Raw genomic sequence first — 24706 nt, 5'->3', positions numbered from 1 at the left:
GCTCAGCACTTGTGTGTGTATTTGTCATATATAAATGTAGGTGTTCAACATCGCTGTCAAATTCTGTTTGCGTAAAAGAAATGCTGAATGTTGGCTAAGCACTTATAAATATTCCTCTGCCAAGAAATTAGGGGATCATTGATTTATGGGGTTTTCTCAGCTTCGGGTTAATCTGGTAGGAACTGGGCCAGCACCTGAGGACCTGCTAAAGTCTCAGAGGCTGCATCCTCTGCTTGCTGTTGCCCCAGTGCTCTTTGCTATTGGCTTTTCAGCATCTTAGCCCCAAACACAGCTGACAGCAGCCTCAGAGGTCTGGAGCAGAGCCAACAGAGAGGCTGCTGCAATGGGTTGGAAGCAGTGGGGCCAGATCCAGGAGGGTGCTCAGGTGAGTGCGGGTGGATGAGAGAAGCTTCCCTCTCCTGCTGGAGGCTGTGCTGCATCCTGGCACTGCTGGCTGCCCGCCAGCCCTCCAGGGCCCAGGGGGCTGGTTAAGATCATTGCTTTTCTTCCTGAGGCTTCAGAAAGCCGCCCGCCTGCATTTAATTCAAATTTATTGAATAATTCTCCTGGGAGCAGTGTGTTGAAGGCCAGCCACTAAACCAGACCCACGATGAGATGGGTTTGGCGTCCCTTGCCAAACTCTCTAATCCTGGCTGCCTACATTGCCGTCAGCCCCAGGGCATGTTTTGAGGGCTGTTAATGTCCTTCCCTCCTCCTCCCCAAACCTGGCCCTGCCCTTGAGCAGATTTCCCCCAGGGAATGGTCCTGTTTTGGCTGGCTCCAGAGGTGGGGAGGTTGAGGGAGATGCACAGCCTGCAGCCATATGGATGGGAGCAGGATGGCCGTGTGCCACTGCACACTGGAGCCATGCATGCACTGTCCTATGGTCAGGTATCCCTGAGGAGCACGTAGCAGTGCTGGGAAACACATGCAAGCCTGCCTGCATGGATGGGGTGTGCACTGTACTCCTAAAAGTGCCACTGAACAAGGGTGAGGGCCCAGTGCTGGGGCTCCCTGGTTCTCCACCTTCACAGCATGCTGGGGCTGTCTCCACAGACAAGGCTGGAGCCATACTGCTGCTGTGTCTGCACCCCTGTTGCGCTGCAGCTTGGTGAGGGCAGCACATGATATGTCTCGCATTATGCAATTAACCGCTGCTCCATGGAAAAATAACGATCCTCACTAATGAGCGTGGCACCAGTTGGTCATGGCAGAGCATCCCGTGCAGGGCTATGGGCAGTCATGCAGCAGGATTGGATCTCAGCTCCCTTAATGACAGTGGAAGCCACTGAGCTGGGGATGCAGCCTTTGGCTCCCTGTTTTTGCACCAAGGTGCTGGGGGTCCTGCCCCAAGTCACCACTGTGGGGACAGAAGGGACCACACAGCTTCACAGAGCACAGTGCTGGGGCTGGCGTGTGTTCCCCGGGGGGGGGGGGGGATGATGGGAGAGCTGGTCCCTCAAACGTGAAGGCAGCCTGTAGCACGGTGACAGAGCCATTTCTCCAGCATCTGCATTGGGGTCACGCTGCCCGTTGTGCAGAGCTTGAATCTGAGCAGCGCTGAGGAACAGGGCTCTGCTTCCTGCTGCAGGGCTGCATCCAGCCGCCGCGCTCCCGCTGCGCTGCAGCCAGAGCATTTTTCAAACCCAGCTTTTGGCCGCTCGCAGCGGGTTTGGGGCCGAGTTGTTAACGTACGAGAGACGCGTGCTGGTGGGTGGGAGCACTTGCTGCTGAAGGATATCCCCCCCCCCCCGCCCCGAGAGGCACCGAGCAGCACACCGCGGGGCCGTGTGTGCCCCAATGGCTTGGCAGGCGGCCCTGGGACACGAAGGGACGCGCGCTCACGGCATACCGAGGGAGCTTTGTCCCTGAGGATGCCCTGTGCTGGCAGCAGTGCCCTGATAGCCCCCCGTTCCTGGCGGATCCCTCTCATCCACGGGGACCTTAAGGGAGCCCTGGGGACCCAGATACCCCTCTGGGACCCCTGAGACCAGTATTGCTGAGGCTGCCCCTGGGGACCCGCACTTATAGGGCTCCCAGGGGACCTGCGCCGCCGAGGATGCCTTGGGGGGACCCGTATGGACCCTTCAGCCTGCTCCCCACCCCCAGTGATGCCCCGGGGGGGCTCTCACCCAGAGGGGACCCACATCCTTATGGGGATACCCGTCGGGACCTCGCTCACAGAGATGCGGGGGAGGTGGGGACCTTACGGGGACGCCCCGAGGATGTGTGCAGCTGGAGATGCCCCGGGAGGGACCGCTCGCATCGGGGGGGACCTTCCCCAGGGCTCCCGCACGTTCACCCGCGGCGATGCCGAGGCCGCCCGGCCGCTCGGAGGGGTCGCTGTTGCCGCCAGCATCGGCCGAGCCCCCCCCGCTCCCCCCCTCCGCCGCCTTTTGTTCGCCGCCCGCGCGCGTCCCCGCCCGGCAGTGCGGGGCGGGCGGAGCCGGGCGGCAGCCGCAGCCGCAGCCGGGGCCGAGCACAGCGCAGCGCAGCGGGGACATGGAGGCCGCGCCGGCGGAGCTGTGCTCGCCCGGGCCGCCGCCGCCGCCGCCGCCGCTCCCGGAGAAGAAGAAGCTGCAGCGGGCGCCGTCACCGGCGCGGCCCAAGGAGGTGCCGGGCTGGTCGCTGGCCAGGAGCCGGCGCGGCGGCTCCGCGCACTCCGCGGGGGCCTCGAGGCTGTCGGCGGGCGGCGGCTCCGGGCACCCGCGGCGGGCGGGAGGCGGCAAGGAACCGCGCCCCGAGAAGCGGCAGCGGGCGGCGGCGGCGGCGGCGGCCCGGGGCGGCGGCAGGGGGGGGGCGGCGGGCCGCGGAGCGGCGAGGGCGAAGGGGCGGTGCCGCGGGGCGGAGCCGGCGGCCGGGGCGCTGCGGCCGGGACCGGGGCCGGGACCGGGACCGGGACCGGGGCAGGGGTGCGGCCTGACGGACAGCAGCTCCGAGGTTTCGGACTGCAGCGCCTCGGAGGAGGCGAAGCTGATGTCGCTGGAGCTCAGCGGCAGCGACAGCGAATCCCCGGGCAGCGCCCCGCCGCCGCCGCCCTCGGCCGGGGAGGCCTCGCCGCTGCCCGAGGAGCCCTCGGCCGCCTCCATGGCCAGCAGCCGCCTGCAGCTCAGCACCTCGCTCGCCTTCTCCGACCTCACCGAGGAGCTGCTGGACGCCGGCACCGACGGGCTGCTCCGCGAACTGGAGGACCTGCGCTCCGAGAACGACTATCTCAAGGTGGGCACCGTGCGGCATCGCCGGGTGCGGCGTCCCTGGGCATCCCTGGGCAGGGCACGGCATCCCACAGCATCCCTGGGTACAGTGAAAGCCGCATCCCTGGGCAAGGCATGGCATCCTTGGGCATAGCATGGCATCCCTGGGCGTTTCACGACATCCTTGCGCAGGACACAGCATCCCACGCATCCCAGACACAGCACAGCTCAAAATCTCTGGATGTGGCATTGCTGGGCATGGCACATCATCCCTGGGCACATCCCATGGCATATCACCCCTGAGTAGGGGACAGCACCTCTGGGCATGCCACAGCATCTTTGTACGTAGCATAGTTCAGAATCTCTGGGAATCCTTGGGTGTAACGTGGCATTTCTGTGATTGTTGTACTTGCTCCCTGGACATGACATTTCTGGGCACAGAGTACCTGGGCATCCTGGGGCAGGGCACAGCATCCTTGGGCATCCCATGGCATCCCCTAGTCATAGTGTGTCTTAGCACCTCCGGGCATCCTTGGGCATCCCTTAGCAGGACCCAGCATCTCTGGGTATCTTTGGGCATAATACAGCATCCCTGGGCATAGCACAGTATGGCCTGGGTGCAGCATCACATGACATCCTTGGGCAAAGTGTAGCTCAGAATCTCTGGGCATTCCTGGGAAAGGCACAGCATCCCTGGGCATGGTGCAGTTCAGCAGCTCTGGGCATGGCTCAGGGTCCCTGCACAGCATGGTCCAACATCCCTGAGCGTGGCTGGATATGGCACAGGCAAGCACAGGGCTCACAGTTCAACCCAGCACTGCTCAGCCCAGAATCACTGAGCACGGCATGGCGTGGCTCAGCTGGACAACACAGCCAGTGCTGAACCCAGCCTGGCTTGGCACAACCTGTCATGCCATGGGATGGCCTGAAAGGGCCAAGCTCAGCTCAGCCTGGAGAAACCCAGCACAGCCCAGCACATGACATGGCGCAGTACAGCGCAGAGTGGGAGGCTGCCACTGTCCTCTCTGCCTCCTGACACTGGCAGGTCCCCAGGGGGAGATTTTCCAGCTCATTTCTTTCCACCAGTCCCTGTGCTTGCTCTTCACAAGGGCCCCAGACTCCCCGGGGCCTTTTTCCAGGCCTGCAGCTGGCTGATGGGCACACAGTGATGCCAGGGCAAGTTTGGGGACATGGGTCTTGGGGACAGAAAGGGGATAGAAAGGGTCACAGCTGCTGCTGTAACCTGGTGGGCTGCAGGCATTTTGCATCCTCCCCTCTTCCTCAGGGTGCTGCTTGGGTAAGACATTGATGCCACCATCCAAGCTGCAACAGCACCTTGAGAGGGGCCAAGTGTCGGTGCTGTGTTCGGTAGCATCCCTTTAGTGTGGCAGGTGGGAACTCGCCAGATCTGCCTCACAGTGCCAGAGCTTGGGAATATGTGGGATTTGCTGTGGTGAGGTGAGAACTGGGTGCTACACCCTGGAGATGCTTGGCCGAGCCCTTTGTCCATTAGCAAAGCCCCAGCTTGCAGCTGGTGTCCGAACTCCTGCCAGAATTAGCAGCAAGAGCTTAAGGGCTTTGATTTACGGAGAGCTGGAAAAATACAGATGAGGCCCCTCCGGTTTCCAAGAATGCGTGTGAAAACGCTGCTGCGCCGGCTGGCCGTGCAATTGCTTCCTCCATCTTCACGTGATCATCACGGCAGGCTGCAGGGCTCGGGGTGTTTTGCTGCAAGGAGCAGCCCTGGCATGGAGCGGTGTCCAGAAGGGCTGTAGGGACATTGGTGTCTCCACTCCCACTGTGTGTGGCAGCGCTGCCCTCTGGACCCCCCCTCCATGTGCCCATATTCCCCTTGCAGTCCCAGGGAGGTGGGGAAGCAGCAGTGAGATGTGAAATCTTCCTGGAAGTGCTTTGAGCATCCTGCATCCTCCATGCTGGTGGGTCGGGGTCAGTTCTTTTCTCCTGGCTTGTGCTGATCAATAACTGCAGCCATGCTCACTTGTGGTGCTCCCAAAAAAAGCAGAAGCTGTCAAGCAGTCTGTGACCAGCAAGGAGCAGAAAAGGGAGCTGGGCTGCAGCAGGATTTGAGGAGCTGTGCGTGCTCATGGATTTGGGACTTCAGAGCCCAAGAAGGCCAACCCTAGGCCAGATGATTAGGCTGGCCTGTGATGCAACATGCAGGGATGCTGCAGAGGGTCCCCTCCCCTGTGGCACCGATCTGTCTGACCTGTCAGAGGCAGCACATCCTAGTGCTAACTGGAACAGCTACAGGTGAAATATCACTTGGTTAGAATTGGATAAAATTCTCATTTTGGGGGTTTTGGGATGAACTGGGTGCTGTCAGCGGGGCCGTGCATGGTGCCACTGCGGTGCTGCACCTGGGCAGGGCAAGCTGCCAGCTCGTGCTGCTCCTTCGTTGGCTGCACTAACCCAACACACGTATATATTTCAGCATGCCTCTCCTCCTGCTCCCTGCAGCAGCGATTTCCCCAGGTTTAGAGGGAAAAAAATAATTTGACAGAGGCTTTCAGCAAAACACCAGCAGTGCTGGAATGAGCCCCAGGGCTTCATCATTCCCAGCCCCACAAAGGGCTTGGCAGCGCCTGGCCCATCACCGCTGCCCAGCCAGCAGTGAGCCCCCAGCTGTGTGCAGGGTAATTTATGGGGGCAGGTGCAAAGCTGGGAAGCTCTGGGATTTGTCTTGCTGTGAGGCACAATGAGCAGGGTGGCTGCTGTGCTCTCGGAGAGCTTGAAGAAACCCTTGTGAGGCATCACACAGGGTCCCCCTTACCAACCTTGCATCATGTGGTAGACTGGGGTGTGTGCCAGGACCCTCTTGCTGGGGGGGCTCCCTATTTTTTTCCCTAGTGAATTATAGCATAGTTCCCTCCTCTGTCCAGTGAGGGCTTGGAGTTCATTGAGAGCCGCCGTGCATGTCCTGTAACACCAGTGCAGCTGCAGGGTGCTGGTCCTGGCTCGCTGTGGACTCTCCTGCTGTTCCCAGCTCTGCACAGAGATGGGGATGTATTGCAGCCCCCCGCCCACACCCCCTCCTCGCTCTGTTCATCCTGTGCTGGGGCTCAGTGTGTGCACAGGGCTGTCCCCAGGGCTCAATGCTTGCTGCTTGGCTGTGCCCCAGAGCCAAATGCTGCCAACCATGGCAGGACAGGTGCTGCCAGCAGCACAGCAGCCAGCAGTGCTGTCATTTGCATCATCAGCTTTGCATCCTGCTCTCCTTTCTGCTTGTAGGAGATGAGGCTCCCGCTGTGCTGCTTTTTGGGGCTGTCACTGGAAAGATGCGGTCGCTCTGAGGCTCGCGGGTTGGTGTTTATCTTGTGCTCCTCCATGGGCGATGTTTGTCTCCTGCAAATACAAGCCAGGCATTGGCTTCTGCATCATGTCTTTTGGCATCCTCCTCACCTCCATGGCATGCCGTATTCAGCACCACATACAGTGTTTTTGCAGTGCCAGTCCTCAATCCTGGCTGTTTCTCAAGCATTTCATCTGCTCCTGGCTTTACCCTTGCCTCAACTTGTGTTTTCTGGTTGCATTTTGCAAAGATGCACATCAGCTCCACAGAGGTGCAGCTGCAGGGTGGTCAGGGTGGGCTGTTCTGTCCAAAGAGGGTGTCAGCACAGCCGCCCTAAGCTGCCCCCAGCCTGCTGGCATCTTGCTGCTCTCCGATCCTAATCCCATTACCTCGGCTTAGCACTGCAGGGTGTCCTGCAGGGAGTGTCCCATACAGCACCTCAGCTGCCTCGAAGTCCTGTTCAGGCCACCATTCAAATAGCTTTGGTGGTGAAGCTTTCCTGAGCCACCCGACCAGGCTGATTTCAGCCTTCTTTCTTTTCTCGCAGGCACTTTGTGAAGCATCAGGGCGGTATTTTTATTTCAACTGCTCACATTGCCACGCAGGATCTGCTCACCCTATTTGCAGGTGGCTGTTTTCTGCTGCCCCATCGCAAGCCACCTGCATTGTGCAAAGCATTTTTTCCACGAAAGCTCTCGACTTCATTCCAAACCCACCCAAGCAGCTCCCAGACCAGCGTGGCTTTCTGAGGTTTTCTCATTTCCCCAGGTCAGTGTGGGGTTTCCAGTAGGGATGTCACCCTGGGGAGCATTACAGCCTTCTCAGCAATGTCTCCTGGCGCTGTACATCCTTGTTCTTTGTGCCTGGGGGTTTTAGAACAGGGATGTGCCTGTAGCGATGCCCTCAGCAGGGCAGTCTTGGCAGTTCCCGGAGCACCCAGCTCCCTCCGAGGGTCACCTCCTGGTTCTTGCTTACTCCAGAACCCCGGCACAGAGCCACGCGGCTGCCGTGGTGCCGGCAGCTCGAGGATAATCGGGGATTGTCTCGGTGACGTCCCCGATTTGCCATCTCACTGCAAAAGCCAACAGTGAGCGACTGTGGCTGATCCCCGCAGCTGCCGCCCTCAGGCTTTGTTTTTCGGAGGGGGGGGGGGTAGAAAGGGAAAATGCAGCTGGGGCTTTGTGCTGGAGCTGGGCAGAGTGGCTGTCACCCAAATTTGGGGCAGCTCCAGGCGCTGTGTGTGTTGCCAACCCAGCTCTGTGCTCCCCTCCGTGGCAGTGGCTGCTTGGTGGCAAACAGCGGGGCAGCCGCAGGGCCCAGCGCTGGCAGCCACCCTCGTGTCCCTGCGTTGCCTCTCCGCTCCGTGCCTGCCTCCTTCCTTCTGACACATCTTTTCCAAGGCGACCTACATTTCTCTCACTGTGACTGCTGCCTGGGCTGCTCCCACGGCGAATCCTTTCCCTCCCCCATCTCCCTCTTTTATTTTGGTTTATTTATACGAGAGGTGCTGGCAGCGACACACGTGGTGTTCAGCTCACCGGGAGCCCCTGAGCCCTACAGAATGCCCCTTTCCCCAGAGCACAGCTCTGTGGGGCTCATGTGGGATTTCACATCCACATCCTCATCCCACAGGGGGGCTGGGGGTTGCAGCAAGTTGTCCATGAGTCACAGGGTGCCCTGGCAGCCAGAAGGGCCAACCGTCCCCTGGGGTGCACCAGGCCCAGCGCAGCTGGCAGGGCAAGGGAAGGGGTTGTCCTGCTGTGCTCTGGGTGCCACAACATAAGAAGGACATGAAGCTGTGAGAGAGCATCTGGAGGAGGGCTGCAGAGCTGGGGAAGGGTCTGAGGGCTTCATTGTGTGAGAGGAGCGGCTGGGGTCGCTGTGTTTGCTGGGCACGGAGCAGAGCAGGCTGAGGGGAGGCCTCATGGCGGCTGCAGCTCCTCACAGGGAGCGGAGGGCAGCGCCCTCAGCCATAGGGTTTGGGTTTGGGTGGAGCCAGGGGTGGGACTCGATGATCCCTTTCTAACTCAAGAATTCAGTTATTTTATGATCCACTTTGGGTGCTTCTGCCTGCTCCCTCAGTGCTGTTATCCCTGTGCTGGAGGTAGACATGCTGCACATGATACCAGTTTCCCCCTGATCGGGTGTGCATGGGGTGCATGTGGCCCAGTGTTATCCTCTACCTCCACAGGCATCCCACCATGTGCACAGCAGCATAATGATGTCGTTTGTGCCATGAGAGGAAAGGAGGAAACCCCCAGTTGTTAGCACCCATCTGTGGGGTGCACACTATGGGCACATGGGGCAGCTGCAGGCTGTGGGCTTTGACCTCTCCAACACGCCTCTCCTTGCAGGATGAGATTGAGGAGCTGCGTGCCGAGATGCTGGAAATGAGGGACGTCTACATGGAGGAGGACGTCTACCAGCTGCAGGAGCTGCGGCAGCAGTTGGACCAGGCCAGCAAGACGTGCCGCATCCTGCAATACCGCCTGCGCAAGGCCGAACGGCGCAGCCTGCGTGTGGCACAGACCGGCCAGGTGGATGGCGAGCTCATCCACAGCCTGGAGCAGGATGTCAAGGTGATGCTCGGGGGGTGCCCTTGGGGGCAGTGCCCAGAGGGTGGAGCGGGATCTGTCCCAAAGCAGCTTGGGGTGAGATAGGAAGTGAGATGCTGGGACACAGTTTTCCACTGTAGCTGGGGACCTGGTAGCTGTTTCTCCTCTTGGTCACTATGGGAACTTTGCGAGGTCCCAGGCTGGAACAGGGATGAGGTGATGGCTCTGAGGTGGCCTCGCATCACTTGCCCCAGCCAGTGATGAGCTGAGTTGTGTTTGCTGATCACTTGCCAGAAGGAGTGGTGGCAGCAGGGGACATCTCCGCTGCTGGGGAGTGGCTCAAGGAGCAGCTCAGATTTTGGAGAGAGGTGACAGAGAAGCCTGAAACCAAGCACTATGCTGACCCTGAGCAATGCCCCCCACAGGGGCTGCAGAAGGGACTCACTGAGCTCTGGGGGCTCTTGTGCGGTTTTTCCGTAACCCGATGCAGCAGCTCGCCTTTCCTTTCCCGAGGGGCTGCTCCTCTCCCCTCCCAGCCATGCAGCAGCTGCTTTCCAGCACAGCAGAGCACAAAAAGCTGACAGTCATCTATCCCACAGCACTGCGTTGTGCTTGGGGAAAGCAGGGTTTGACCAGTTGAGGTAGGGGCAGGAGTACTGGTGGTGATAAAGGCGACACATGTGGCATATTACCTGGCATGGTGTCTGCTTCAAAGGGTCCTATGGCGATCTCCATGGGTATTGTCTGAGTCTGGTAGGTGCCCATGAGGTCCTGCCCCTGTGCTGTGGTCCCAGCATGCTGTACCCAGCCCAGTGACAGCCCCATTGTGTCCCCAGGTGGCCAAGGATGTCTCCGTGCGGCTCCACAATGAGCTGGAGGCGGTGGAGAAGAAAAGGATCAGGCTGGAGGAGGAGAACGAGGACCTGCGCCAGCGACTGATAGAGACGGAGCTGGCCAAGCAGGTGGTACAGAATGAGATGGACAAGCTCAGAGAGGTGAGGGGAACACAGGGGGCATGTGGAGGGGGTGACCCCGAGGCTCAGCCCCTAGCAGGTGTCCTGGCCTGGTGCCGCGGGGCATTCATATCGCTGAAACCCAAACCGTGCTGCAGATGCTCATGAAACCCGAGTGGTGCTGCTCTGTGTGGAGTGATGCTGGGGTGTGCGGGCAGCACCACACCCAGGGCTGGCTGTGCCCTGACTGCCCGTGAGTGGGGACAGCTTCACGCTGCTCCTTTGGGCTTGTCCAAAGGCTTGTCCTTTGGGGCATAGTTGGCACACGTGATTCCTTTGTGTGTGGCCTGGAAATCCACATGCACACTTATGCAGGACTCCAGGGCCATTAGTCTGGGACAAGCTCCTGGCCAGGAGTGCTGCTGGTCCCCATGCAGCAAGGAGACATCCTTTCTTGGTGACAGGAAAGGCATCGTAGTGACAGCACAGGCATGTAATCCATCACAGCACTCATAACCCACTTCCCTACTGCCTGGGATGCGATGGGTCCCTGAGGAGCTGCAGGCAGTGTGCCAGAGAGGATGTGGTGCCATCGCCCAGCCCTGCTGCCCTCACTGCCTGTGTAGGAACGGGAGTAGGGACAGTGGGTTGTGAGAATAGAATGGGAGGTGTCTCTTCTGCAGACATGTGAGCCCCAGTGGGCTGCTGCTGGCTGGCACAGGACAGGCTTCTGTGTGCTTGCGGTTGTTTTGAGTTCCCTGAGGCTGGCAGGTCTGTGCTGGTGGGATGCTAATGGGCACAAACCTGGCTGTGACCATAGATGAGCCCTGCGGGGACAGAGCGTTGTGTTTCTGCAGTTCCTGCTGGGCTCTGCAGCACGCACCATGCGTTTGCATCCGCCCTTGGAAAGGGCATTTCCCCAGGCACTGGGGTTACTCACTTATTCCAGAACGCTAATTAGGAAAGCGAGTTAACAGGGTGAGTTACCAGCCTCAGCCGCCTCCTCCCTTCTGCTGTAGGATGTGAAACACTGGCAGAGCTTGTTAGCAGCATGCAAACAGCAGCAGGCTGGGCAGGGCTGGGCTTGCCCCTAGGGGCCGCTTATTTCTCACTTGCAAGAGGTTTTCCTGTGGTTGGGTTGCTGTGGGATGGGCAGTGCATCCCCTGGGCTGAACCCCCGCCCCCCAGCTCTATCCTGGGTGCAGGGACCGCAGTGTCCCCTAACCACTATGCTGTGGGGTGAGGGCATGCCTGTCCCTAGCACAGCCGGGGTGAGCAATGCCGACGTGGCACAGCCACCCCCCGGGTGGGGTTCGAGCAGCTCCAGCACTGGTCTTAGCCTTAATAGGAAAGCTGGAGCCCTGCACCTTGGCACAGGCAGCAGCTTACATTTCACAGCTGCTTTCTTTGGCTGCTGGGGCCTCAGCGCCAGCATGGGAACGTGCCTGGGGCAGCCCCAGCCTTGTGAGCCTGAGGAGCTTCAGCCTCATTGCATCACCCACCAGGGCACAGCAGGGCAGTGCATGACTGGGAACAGGTCAACTTTTTGTTTTCTTCTTTTTTCCTGTATGGGGCTCCCCATGTCTCAGCTGTCATTGCTAGCCTGGGGATTGTCCCCTGTGTGCCCAGAGACCCTGGAGAAAGGGCCAGCATTGCTTCACTGATAAACTGGGAGCCCTCAGCCATTGCCAAGCGCTCTTTGTGCTGGGGTCGTCAGAGCGGCTGGAGGATAATTGCTGAGGGATTTAGGCTTGGGATCTTGGTGTCCCATTCTGCCCAGATGCCACTGTCTCTAGCAGTGTGACAACTCGTGGCTGATCCCAGGTCCCCATTTGCAGCCCCATCCCTGGGCAGATGGGAGAAAGGCAGCTGGGATGTGCCTGCTGCTGCGTGTGGGCAGGGGAGAGACATGGAGGAGCTCCAGCTCCTGCTCCCAAGCCAGGATACCCCGAAGCCATCCCAGCCTGGGTTTCCCCACTCCATCCGGCCCATGACTCAGCCTCTCCACTTGCCCTCATGCCTGCAAGGGACATCTCTGGCCAAATCCTGTGACATGATGTCAGGCACCCTGGATCCCCCAGCACCAGGGGCTCATCCCACCAGTGTTCTGGCCCCTTCCCAAACTACTGGAGCACTCTGCAGCGCCCTGGCTGCGGTGTCCCCAGGCTGGGAGTCCTGGTTGCTCTGTCCATCTGCAGCAAGGTGCCACGCTTTGGCTGTGGGTGACATCTTCCTCTTCCCTCTGCAGAATTCCCTGAAGAAGAGGGGGTCTCGCTCCATTGGGAAGACTGAGAAGAAGCCATCGGTGCAGGTATGGGCCGTGGTGCCAGTTGATAGCCACTGCACCCAGCACAGAAGGAAATCCTGAGCAGGGCAGAGCCATCTCCTCCTCTCAGAGCTCATCTGCCTTCCCCAGTCCCTGCACAAGGCTGGGATTGATGCGCTGAGCTATCCTCATTGTCCTCAGGGGTCCCTTGTCTCCTTTATCAATGGAGTACCAGTGGCAGGTGGTGCCTTTAACCCCTTCCACGTGTCATTGTTGCTTGTGCCAGTGGCCAAGTGATCTTGAGGGGCCTGGGGTCCCATGGCAGCAGCTTGAGGCCACTGTCACCATCCCTGCCCTGTGCAGGCTGCTGGGCGGGTGTGGGGAGGGGCTGTGCTGGCAGCTGGGGGATTTTATCTGTCACTTGCGGTTGCACTGAGCTGCTGTGAGACGTTAATGCTGTTACCAGGGCTCAGAGGGGCAGAGTTGCCATTGTGGTGATAGATATGCGAGTGTTTTAATACCCCAAAAATCCTCTTCCAAAGGCAGGCAGCCACAGGATCTATTCTGGGGAGTAGAACTGCTCCCCTAAAGCCTGGGCAGGGAGGTAGCCCCATAAAGCTGTAGTCGGCTTGTCATGGTGACCCCAGGATTTTTGGGGTGACTGTGCCATTGCTGTCACATCCCACTCCACATGGGGACAAAATGCAGGGAAACACCCCCCTGCTTCCCTGCTTCCCATGCTGTCACCTTCCCAGAGCCCTCAGTTTAGGTACATGAGGCTGAAGGGCAGCACCAGAGGGACACAACCGTGTCTCAGTGCTGGAGGTTCAAAGCCAGCCTCAGCTTCCTGGGGTGCCAATAGGCTGGCAGCGTCCCCCAGTCCCTGTGTGCTTCCTGTGCAATGTGACTGGGTGCCCCCAGGCAAAGCTATTTGTGACTCATTGGTAGCTTCTTGGGCTCCTTTCATGCCTGACAGTCCTGGGCAATTACAGAAAATGGAGTTGTTGGGGGAAGACAACTTAAAACCGAGCTTTGTCCCCTCTGTCCCCAGCGCAAGGAGCAGTTGAGGTACTGCTGGTTGCTCTGGCTGTGCCTTGGACAGGGGGAAGTGCCCGGCTGCAGCTTTTTTTTCCTGGAAAAACAGGAACTGAGGTCATGTCTGCCTGGCTGGGATAGTGGCCTCATGATGCCACCCCCCCCCCTGCTGTCCCTGTGGCTATTTTGGGGAATTAAGCAGCACCCCAAACCTGTGGCAGTCCTGCTGGGATGGAGGCACCACAATGTTCCGTGGCTCCTGGAGCTTTGTGGGCACCTCTGCCATGCTGGGGGGGCATCGGAGTGCTGGAGGCCAGGGCAGCTGGAGGTGGGTGCCACTCGGTGGGTGATGCTGGTGGGTCCCCCTTAGGCAGTCACTACGCCAGAGTGACCACACTGGACAGGAAGTCACAAGCTGGGAGTCAGGAAATCCTGGTCCTCTGTCCAGAAACCTTTCCATGGCTGAGAAATGGTCTCTCAGAGCAAAGAGCAGAGCTGGTTACTGATAAAAGTAAAGTCAGCCTGAGCACAGCTCCAAGCAAAGGGGAAGCAAAGGAGCCTGGGCAGCGCCGGGGGCTTAGCTGGGGCTAAGAGGTGCAGAGTGGTGGTGAGAACGGGTGGCTGAGAGGAAAGGGGCTGGGCCAGGGGTGGGACCATGGGAGGCTTCCAGCCCTTGAGAAAAAAACAAACACATTTTAGCTGCTTCTGCCCTCCAGGCTGCGACTGTCACTGTGTCCCAGTAAGGTGGCTGCTCTGCCACTACAAAGCAGAGGGAGCGGAAACCTGTTGGTGGCTGGGATTTTCTCCCACAGCATCTGGCAGCTTTCCTCCCCATCTCGGGTGGTGTCAGGGGCCAGGTCCCCGCATCCCCAGCTCGGTGTCTGTGCTCCATGTCCCTCAGAGCCACTATCTCTCAGCCTGTGACCCTAACACCTATCCCCTCCCTGTCCCCAGGAGGACAGCGCGGACCTGAAGTGCCAGCTGCACTTTGCTAAGGAAGAGTCGGCCCTGATGTGCAAGAAGCTGACCAAGCTGGCCAAGGAGAACGATGGCATGAAGGAGGAGCTTCTGAAATACAGGTCCCTCTACGGGGACCTCGACAGCTCCCTGTCCGTGGAGGAGCTTGCCGACTCACCCCACTCACGCGAGGCTGAGCTCAAGGTCCACCTCAAGCTGGTGGAGGAAGAAGCCAACATCCTCAGCCGCAGGATTGTGGAGCTGGAGGTGGAGAACCGCGGCCTGCGGGCTGAGATGGACGACATGAAGGGCCAGGGGGACAGGGAGCTGCCAGGGCAGGATCTGCGGTTCCTGGCCTGCACCTCGGCCTGCGGGGACGCGGGGGACACGGTGGCAGAGCTGCGACGGCACCTGCAGTTTGTGGAGGAGGAGGCCGACCTGCTGCGCCGCTCACTGCTGGAGCTGGAGGACCAGAACAAGCTCCTGCTGAACGAGCTCAACAAATACAAGTCGGACCACGAGTTGGATGTGACGCTGTCAGAGGACAGCTGCTCAGTGGTCAGCGAGCCCTCGCAGGAAGAACTGGCCACGGCTAAGGTACAGATCAGTGAGCTGAGCGGCAAGGTGAAGAAGCTGCAGTACGAGAACCGGGTTCTCCTCTCCAACCTGCAGCGCTGTGACCTGGCCTCCTGCCAGACCACCCGGCCCATGCTGGAGACCGACGCTGAGGCGGGCGACTCAGCGCAGTGCGTGCCCACTGCTGGCTGGAGGGATGAGCGTGGCAGTGAGGCTGAGGTGCAGGACAGGGTGCTGGACGGCGGTTCCAACACCAAGCTGCTTAAGGCCAAGGACTTGGAGACCCTGCTGGGCATCCGGGACCAAGCAGCGCTTGTCAGCAAAGCCATCGACATCTTGATTTCAGATGCCAATGGCTTCACCTCCAGCTTGAAGGTGTGCCTGGACAACGAGTGCGTGGGGGGGCTGCTGGCTGAGGCACTGGATAACAGCAGCGAGAGCCCCAGCGATGCCAAGCTGATGAATGTGCTCCTCATGAGGCTGGGTGTGCTGCAGCAGGACCTGGGCTGCTTCATGCGGAAGGTGGACCTCCTCTCCAGCGGCCTCAAGGAGCACTCCGGCTCCTTCCTCTACTCCAGCAGCCACGAGGCCACCAAAGAGGGGCTGCAGAAGGAGCATGGCTCTGACTTGCAGGTACGGGGCTCCTTCCCACGCCCCATGGCCGCCCCGCAGCACTCGTTGCTTTATTTGCCACTTTTTTGCCTTTTTCTTCCTGCTTTAACAGAACAAACCCCAACCCGTAACATACCCCTCCTCGTGCCTCTCCAGAGCAATCCCCAAACTAATGCTCACCTTGCTGCATGCCGTGGCACCTGGGACAAGATAGGACTCTGCTCCAACAGAGTGTGTGCAGCAGGAGGTGGTGGCAGGAGTCTGCGTGGCTGCAGTGCTGTCCCACCCCAGTGCAGTTGCCCGGGCAGGGCTGGTGGCCCAGTTGCTCCCCTCCACTGCCACCAGGCTCCCTGCAGAGCCAAGTGTCCCCTCCTCTGATGCTCTGTGCTTGTTGGGATGGGCAGCATCCCAAGAGCCCCCTGAATTGCAGGCAGCCAGCTTGGGAAAAGCCTCATGGCATGCACTGAGATAATTCCCAGGCAGGGTAATATGCAAAGCAGAGATGGCCAGGCAAATTTGGGTCTGATGGGGAGCATATCCCTAGCGAGCATCCCGTGCCCTCCTTGCCAGGACAGCCATGGACGGGGACGTGATTGGGGACATAGGTCCTATCACTGGCACAAGCCCCTTTCTGGAGCACACTCACTTGTTCAGAGTCCTATTTTTTTGCATGCTGCTGGACTGCAGTCCCACCAGCCCCAGGTCCCGGTCCCCCCTAGTCACTGCATGGCACCATAACTGGTGTTTGCACATTTTTTCCCTCTTTCTCTCTTTTTTTCCCTTCCTTTTCCCAAACAATCCAGGCCACGTGTCTCATCCTGTGTTTCCTTTTGGTTTCCGCATTGTCTCCCGCCATGGTGATGAAGTTCCTTCTCCTCATCATCCTTTTTGTTGTCTTGTAGTTCTTTACTGTTTCGGAAACCCATTGTTTTGTTTTCTGGCTTTCTTTTCTTCCCGCTCTTTTGGTTTGTTCTCATTAACTTGCCCACGCATGCAGCAGCCTGATTTTAGGGACGCCGACCCTTACCGCATCACCCACACCAAGGACACGGACCCCGCACATTCCCGGAGCTACAAAACCTGTCGGCCTGACGAGAACGACTCCTATGCCACCGAGGTACGAAGCCACCCGTCCCAGAGTGGACCAAGAGCTGTGTCCCCTCAGTGGGGCTGGAGGGTTGGAGGTGCCCCAGGAGGAGCTTGGTGCCCCAGTGGGAGTGATGCGGGGTCAGGAGCTATGTAGAGATGCTGAGCCCTGCCTGGTGGGCACCCACTACCCTCTCCATACCCTTGCAGATGAAGGAGCTGCAGCTGGTGCTGTCAGAGGCCAATGAGAGCCTGCGGGGGCTGCAGGAGCAGCTCTCACAGGAGAGGCAGTTGCGGAAGGACGAGGTGGACAACTTCTCACAGAAGATCTGCCAGGTAAGCGGGAGATAGGATCCCTGGGAGCACAGCTGGGCCATCCCCAGGCTGGTGATCTGCTTGAAGACACTCAAAACAGTCCTCAAGAAACGTGGGGGCTGAGCCTGCCCATCTTTGCACGTGGGTGTAGAGCCATGCAGGATTTCCCCCTGTTGCCTTTATGACCCCACTGTCCCAGGGATGCTGTAGCTCCCCCTGGGCAGAGCCAGAGTCATGAAATTTGGGGTCTGGTGCTGGGAGGAGGCACAGCAGTCTGTATGGATGCTGGTGGCTCAGCACATCACTCCACAGCTGAAGGAGGACCACCAGAAAGCCCTGCTGCGGCGTGAGTTTGAACTGCAGAGCCTCAACCTGCAGAGGCGGCTGGAGCAAAAGTTCTGGAGCCAGGAGAAGAACCTGCTGGTGCAGGAGTCACAACAGTTCAGGCAAAGCTTCCTTCTGCTCTTCATGAAGCTCAAGTGGTTCCTCAAGTGCTGGCGCCAGGGCAAGATAATGCACAGCGAGGGCGATGACTTCCTGGAGGTACTGTGGGCAGGGGCAGTAGGGCACTCAGCTGTCGCCAGTCCCTGCCTAGAGTCCTTAGCAACCTGCCCACGGCATCTCCTGCAGGTGAACAGCATGAAGGAGCTGTACATGCTGCTGGAAGAGGAGGAGCTCACACCACAGCAGCAGGCAGACAACAGGACCTGCTCTGGGGATGCCTGGACTCCCAACACGGTGAGTGTAGTGGGCAGAATCATTCCCCACTGAGTGTCACTGCTGGGTGGTAGGGGGGGATCTCGTGCCCTGCATCTCACATCTGTAATGTGGGAGTGGCAGCATGTGGAGCTGGGGCACCGAGGTGGCACCCCTTGCTCACCTCTGGTCCCTGACAGCCCAACGAGTGCATCAAGACACTGGCAGACATGAAGGTCACCCTGAAGGAGCTGTGCACAGAGCTGCGGGAGGAGCGGCGTGGTGCAGGCGAGCTGCAGCAGCAGTTTACCAAGGCCAAGGCTGCCTGGGAGATGGAGCGCGCCGAGCTCAAGTGCCACATCGCCCAGGTGGGAGCCTGGGGTGGGGGGAACGTGGGGCTTGGGGGCTGCCCGATTGTCAGCCAAAGCTTGGCTGCTGGGAGGAAGCATGGCACGGCAGGAATCACAATGAGCAGCCACTCTAGCAGGCGAGTTTCTATAGCAACGGAGCTGGCATGAAAATTGCAGTGGGAGCAGAGGATGCACTTTATTCCTCTGATGGGCTTGTTTAGGGCGGGTAGGATGGTACCAGGACTCAGCGTGCTCTGGTCATGCACAGTGCTCATTACCCCAGGCTGCAACAGCACCAAAGCCCTCCTCTCCTGTCCCATCAGCCCTGAGCTCCTCGTGATGACAGTTTGCAGCTCCCTTATGCCATTCTGGCAGCAGCCTGTGGCTGTGCATCTGCTCATGAGAGTGATGCCAGCGCTTCTTGGGCTGTGTTTTTCTATAGTCTCCATCTTTAGTCCCCAGCTCCCCTCTCTCCTCCCCAGAAGTGAGCAGAGCCTCTGTAGTGGCAGTACCCCTCCTCCAGATGCCATCCTGGCTGCCACCACCAGCATCCCTGGGGTGCTCTCTGCCAGCCCCGCAGGGATGTCACCCTCTCAGGGTTGTCAGGATTTTGGTGGGGACATTCAGCCTCCATCCCATTGGGTGACCATCTGGCACGTGGCTGCCAACACTGTGTCCCTGCAGCTGGAGGCAAAAGCAGGCAAAGGCATCACAGAGCGGACGCTACCAGACTGGAAGGTGGCACTGAAGAGGGAGCGCGAGGAGCATCAGCATCTCCTGGCTGAATCCTACAGCGCCGTCATGGACCTGACCAAGCAGCTGCAGATCAGCGAAAAGAACTGGAAACAGGAGAAAGTGGAGCTGCTGGCCCGCTTCAAGGAAGAGCAGCAGCAGGCAGAGCAGCAAGCGAAGGACCTGCAGAACAAACTCAACCAGGTATGGTGTCCCCATGCATGTGTCATTCAGCATCTGCCCCTACTCGTTGTGCATGTGTTGGGTGACGGATGTGTTCTCCAGTTGCAGAAAGGAGCCAACCCATGGGCTTTGAAACACTCTGAAATGGAGAAGCATGGCAGCAACTGGAAAGAGGTGGGTGAGAGAGGGCCACATGTGTTGTGGCTTCCTGTTTAGCTCAGGTCTATGCTAAAAATCAGATGGAGGTTGGGTGTACCCCACAACAGCATTCCCTGAACAGCAGTCTCAAGCAGTTGCAAGGGGAAATTAAGTAGATGGAGACAGCAGAGAGCATGGCTCATCTTGCTGTGCCAAGCCCCAGGGGCTTCAGAAAGTTGTTAAGAAAATAGTTGTGGGCAGGGTGAGCCCTGTGTAGCTTTGGGAGTGAGGTGCAGGTCCTGGTTGTGTTGGGGAGGTGCTGCTGGAAAGGAGCAGGGTGCAGTCCCTGCTCAACACACCTGTGTGCTGTGGTCCTGTGCCCGACTCCACCAGAGCATGCTTCTGTGTCCTCCTAGGCTCTGAATGAAAAAATCACAGACAAAGAGACAATCTCTGAAGAAGATGCCAAGGGAACCAACTTAAAAAGGTGAGCATGGTGGTGGCCATCGGCCATCATCCCCAGGATGTGGAGGGTATCAGTGGCTCTCACAGCTGGATTGACCTCCAGCTCCGTCTGGACACCACTGTGGTCCAGGATTGTCTTCCTGGAGGCATTGAGCAGGGCTGGGTGCCCAGCAGGGTCCCATTGGGGTGATGCCTCCAGGATCCCACCTTATCACCCTGTCCCTCTGCCTGGATGGGCAAATGCTGAACCCTGTCCTCTCTTCTCCCACAGGACCAAGTCCGTTTCCTCCATGTCAGAGTTTGAAAGCTTGCTCGACTGTTCTCCCTACCTCCCTGGAAAGACTGTGCCTGGGCTGGGTGACCATTCCCGAGGCAAAAAGTCATCTGCAGCCTCCCAGCTGCTGCCCAACGGGATCCGGGACAGCACCGGCCTTCCTCCCCCTAACTGTACCTATGTGAATATTGAGCAACCCGCCTCCGACAGCCTGGCCAAGGAGAAGCTGGGCATCTCCTCCTGGGACTACTCACGGGCCAGCAGCCTCTCGGGGCATGACCCAGCTCAGAAGCAGATGCAGAGGAGCTACACAGCACCTGACAAGACAGGGATCCGCATCTACTACAGCCCTCCTGTGGTGCGGCGCCTGGAGGCAGCTGTGGTGCACAACAAGGAGGGGAAGATCATGATCGAGCCCGGCTTCTTGTTCACCATGGCCAAGCCCAAGGAGCCTGAGGAGTCGGCCAGGGCAGAGAGCACATACAGCCAGTGGCTGTGCAACTTCTCCAAGCAGCAGCGAGAGCTGCTCGATGGCAGCACAGGGGAGAGCACTGTGCCACCAGTGCCCCGCTTCCCTCCCTCGCTGCACGACCTGGAGATCTCCGGTAACATGAGTGACGACATGAAGGAGATCACCAACTGTGTGCGACAGGCCATCCGCTCCAGCTCACTGGAGAGGAAAGTGAAGAGCACCTCGAGCCAGACCGTGGGGCTGGCCCACGTGGGGACACAGACCACACAGACGGTGAGCGTGGGCCTGCAGACAGACCTGCCGCGCGGCAGCCTGCATGGCAAGAGCTGGTCCCCGCGCAGCTCCTCGCTCGTCTCAGTGCGTGGCAAACAGATCTCCACCTCCCTGGACAAGGTGCACGCCAGGATCGAGCGGCCCTGCTGCTCACCCAAGTACGGCTCACCAAAGCTGCAGCGGAGGTCTTCCTCCAAGCTGGATGCCTCCAAGGACAGGAGCCTTTGGAACCTGCACCAGGGTAAGCAGAATGGCTCTGCCTGGGCCCGCTCCACCACCACTCGTGACAGCCCCGTCCTCAGCAACATCAACGATGGCCTGTCCAGCCTCTTCAGTGTGGTGGAGCACGCGGGCAGCACCGAGTCCATCTGGAAGCCAGGCTGCCCTGAGGGCGGCAGGGCCAAGGCTGAGGCTCCCAAGTATGGCCTGGTGCAGGAGTTCTTCAGGAATGTTTGTGGGCGGGCGCAGAGCCCCACGGCCCCCCCAGAGAAGAAGGATGCTGGTGGTGGGGAGGAGGGCTCCAAGAAGACCGAGCATCCCAGCCTAGCCTCCTACCACCCTACTGAGAACACCTCCCGCATCCTGAGCAAAAAAGTCCTCAAGCAAAGCAGCTGTGAGGACCCCAAGCTGATGTCCCCTGGCCAAGGGAGCAAAGAAGCATTCCCCCGGGACCCTGACTTCATCTCAGCCATGGCCAGCGAGGTAATGAGGTGCAGGGTGCCCCTACGTGCCAAGCCGTGTGATGGGGATGGCTGCAACCCTCTCTAACTGCCCTTCAATCTTTCTTTGCAGGACATGGCATGCGACTGCAGCTCACAGTCCCTCACCTCCTGCTTTGCCCGGCCGTCCCGCTCCGCCGCCCGCCACTCGCCCTCCAAGTGCAGGCTGCACCCCATAGACATCCCCAGGGCGGAGGAGAAGCCCGGGCCGCTGAGTGAGTGAGGACAGCGAGATGCGGCGCGCAGCCTGGCCTGCTTCCCACTCTCCTTCCCCAAGAACGCCCACGGGGCCCCTCTTGGGGATGCATCTGTCTCCTAACCATCCCCTCACTCGTGGGGATGCTTAAGAAGCAGATGTTGAAGGGCGCTGGGCGGCGGAGGTTGCCAGCAGCAGTGAGGCATCCCACCAGGGTGGCTGTGGCACAGGCACGATGGGAAGCACCGGGTCCCTGCGGTGGTCCCATGAAGGGAACAGCTGCCATGCGAGGCGGTGGCTGTGATGCTGCTGGTCCAGGGAGGGGTGAAACGCGTTGGATTTGACGGATGGATCCGCCCCATGGCCGATGCTAGGTGCATCCCTGCCAGCTTTGCTTGCAGGGTGGTTGCATCAGCCATGTGCTAGAGAGAGGCGGGGGGGTCCCTGGGCTGGGCGGTGCATGGAGGCGTTCCCATCCAGCTCCTGGGACGGGTGCTGGATGCACGTGTGTGGGACACCCCCCCCCTGCAGCCTAAGCCCTGCTGAGCGCCCGCCTCCCTGCCCGGGGCCAGTTGTAGTTATTTGTTCTTCCAAGTGCTGAATTTACATATTCCTCCCTCTTTTTTTAATTTCTCCATCCGTTTTTGGCTCTACCCAATTCCGAACAGCCTGCAATGTAAAACCAAGTGCATTTAAAAAAAAAAAAAAAAAAAAAAAAAAACACAAAACCAAACGTACTGAAATGAGCTAAATTGGAGATGTACCAATTGGATTAAGAGATTGTGGGCTGGGAGGCTGCACTGTGGCTCGCAGCCTCCACCGCCCGGAGGTTGGGTCATCACCATGGGGAAAAGCCTTATCCAGGGAGGGAGGAGAACAGCATCCCGGCAGTGTTTGTGCTGGGTGAGAAGGGCAATTTCCGAGGTGGCTGCTTGACCTATTTTTGAGCTGCGTGCCAGGAGCTGGGCAGAGATTTGCACAGATGGAACTGCCTGCAGGTGCCTGTGCCTGCTGGAGTTGCAGGCACTGCTTGGGGGGCTCTGGGCATTGCTCCAGAGCCTCTGTGCATTGTTCTGAGCCTGTGTACGTTTGCCCCAAGGGCTCTGTGCATGGCCCCAAGGGCTCTGTGCATTGTTCTGAGGCTCTGTACATTGCTCCAGGGACACTGTTCATGGTCCCAAAGGCTCTGCACATGGCTCTGGGGCCGTGTGCAATGCCCTGGGGGTCTGTGCATTGCTTTAGGGGCTATGTACACTGTTTTGGGGGCTCTGTACACAGCTCCAGAGGCCTCTGCATTGCTCAGGGGCTGTGAACGGTGCTCTGGGGGCTCTGTGTGTTACCCTTGGGGCTCTCTACGCTGCTCCAGAGCCTGTGGGCGTTGTTCTCATGTTGTGTACATCGCTCCAGGGGCTCTGTGCGCTGTCTCTGTGCTGTCATCTCGCAGCCACACTCAGAAACTGCTCTTGCTGCCGCAGCTGCTGCCCCCTCCCGTCCAGCCTCACACTGCCCGCAGCGGGACGGCTGCATCACTGCCACGTCGCAGCCTCCGTCAGCATCTCCGCGATGGCTGCTCACTGCCTGTGTCTCCGGACACACCAGCATCAGCCAGGGCCAGATGGCCCAGCACCGATGGCCTTTCACTCCGAGGGCACCTGGCCGGCCCCACGAGGTCCTTGTCACCCAGCCGTGGGGCAGGCACTGCCCCCAGCACCAGCAGTCAAGGCCAGGCAGCGTCCCTGCCTGCTGCCCTCACATCCCCGGCGCTGCCGCCGGCATTCTCCTGCTGTACATAGATCCTTTCGGGGTGGTTTTTAGCATTTTCCTTGAAAACTAGGCATTGTTTTGTTTTTAAAGACTCTACTTTTGGAATGTGTTTGGTTTTTTTTGTTTTTTTTTTCTTTCTCATTTTTACAACTGCCTTTTAATTATTTGTAATATTAGTCAGTTCTGTCTTACTCTGTAAATAGCGGTGCTGGGTGTTACCCACGAGGATGGGAACAGGGACAGGGGATGGCAGGGGCTTTGTGAAGGCAGCATTGCAGAGAGGCGGGAGCTGCTTTGGCCAAGCCTGGGGAGATGGGGATAATTAATCTGCTGTGGAGGTGCCAAGTTTGGCCTCAGCCCCTGCAGCATCTGCCCCCGTCCTCTCCGCAGTCCCTGTCCCTGCCCCAAGGTCACATGAAGGGCTCACTCTGCCCCGATGACAGCACCTGCCCGCCCTGTGCTGTGCCTGCTTGTCGTGTGATGAATAAAGGCCCTGCAAACCCTCTCCCACACCCTCGGTGCTGCTTTCCCAGGCTGCGGGGGGCAGCATGGGGTGGGAGGTCCTGTCCCCAGTATCCCTGCCAGCTGTCCACTCCTGGTGTCCCATCTGCTCCCCATCTCAAAGTGCTGACTGTGGCTGTGCCGCACGGCTCCCTGCCATTACCCCCACGTCCCTCATGGACTCTCACCCCACACAGACACCTCTTAGCTCCATGTTCTCATGTTGCTGGCATTTCTCATGCCTCCCTGCCCCATCCTGCCTAGCTGCTCACTCCAACCTGCACACAGACCCCATGTCACGGCCCCAGCTTCCTGCCCTCATCACATGCAGATCCCAGCCCCTCCTAGGCTTCCTGGGAACTTCCCCTCCCTGAGCTCCCCCACCACCTCCTGTGTCACACTCCTCCTTTTGCTTCTTCACTATCTTTTGTATTCCAACCTTTCTGTCCCTGCTCCTCAGTCCCCCAACACGTCCCATCCTTTCTTCTTATTCTCCTTTATCCTCAGTCACATCGATTTCCACTTTCATGTGCTCTTCCATTGGCCATCATATCCCATACCCCTTTATTCTGCTCCTACATCATCCATATATCTCTTTTCTGCTTCCCATGTTCCACTGCCCTCCACAGTCCACCTTTCTTCTGCACTTTCATTTTCTACCATATCCCCCCACCTTCCTGTTGCCCACTGTTCCCCATCCCTTCCTGCCATGCTCCTCCATCACTCATCATGTTTCATTTCCCCTAACTGTTTCTCCATCACCCACAACCTTCTGTTCATCTTTCCTTCCATCATCCTTCATTTCTCTGTTCTCCCATCACCTGCCACATCCTCTTCCTCTTGCTCCCTCATCACCCACCATATCCTGTCCCTTCTTGTGTTCTACCATCATCTACCTTCCATTCCTCCTTCCTGTGACCTGTTACCTCACCTCTGCATCTCATCCTTCCCTGCCATCACTCACTATGTCCTATTCATCCTTCCTGTGCTCCTCCATCACTCACTATGTCTCCATTCTTCCTGTGCTCCTGTCAGCCACCACGTCCTCTCACTCCTTCCTGTGATCTGTCACCTCTGCATCTCA

At 58.9% G+C, this 24706-nt stretch overlaps 1 protein-coding gene across 2 annotated transcripts; it reads left to right on the top strand.

Annotated features, from left to right (window-relative positions):
• The first annotated feature begins 2476 nt into the window (after positions 1 to 2476).
• On the top strand, positions 2477 to 22090 carry MTCL2 (microtubule crosslinking factor 2). 2 transcript variants are annotated; one of them, XM_031603126.2, is made up of 15 exons: positions 2477 to 3219; positions 8859 to 9083; positions 9896 to 10054; positions 12261 to 12323; positions 14268 to 15479; positions 16456 to 16575; positions 16755 to 16880; positions 17172 to 17402; positions 17490 to 17597; positions 17756 to 17923; positions 18590 to 18841; positions 18923 to 18994; positions 19375 to 19445; positions 19695 to 21144; positions 21235 to 22090. In XM_031603126.2, exons 1-15 carry the CDS (start codon positions 2503 to 2505, stop codon positions 21382 to 21384), a joined length of 5124 nt encoding a protein of 1707 aa, XP_031458986.2. In that variant the 5' UTR covers positions 2477 to 2502; the 3' UTR covers positions 21385 to 22090. The 2 variants fall into 2 exon arrangements, with proteins under 2 accessions (XP_031458986.2, XP_031458988.1); XM_031603128.2 differs by having other exon boundaries at positions 2866 to 3219; positions 16459 to 16575.
• Positions 22091 to 24706: the final 2616 nt, after the last annotated feature.

This window comes from Phasianus colchicus, chromosome 17, assembly GCF_987193195.1.
Source record: "Phasianus colchicus chromosome 17, bPhaCol1.hap1.1, whole genome shotgun sequence".
Lineage (NCBI taxonomy): Eukaryota > Metazoa > Chordata > Aves > Galliformes > Phasianidae > Phasianus > Phasianus colchicus.
The sequence above is the reverse complement of the archived record's forward strand: the minus strand, read 5'-3'. Positions and strand labels throughout refer to the sequence as shown.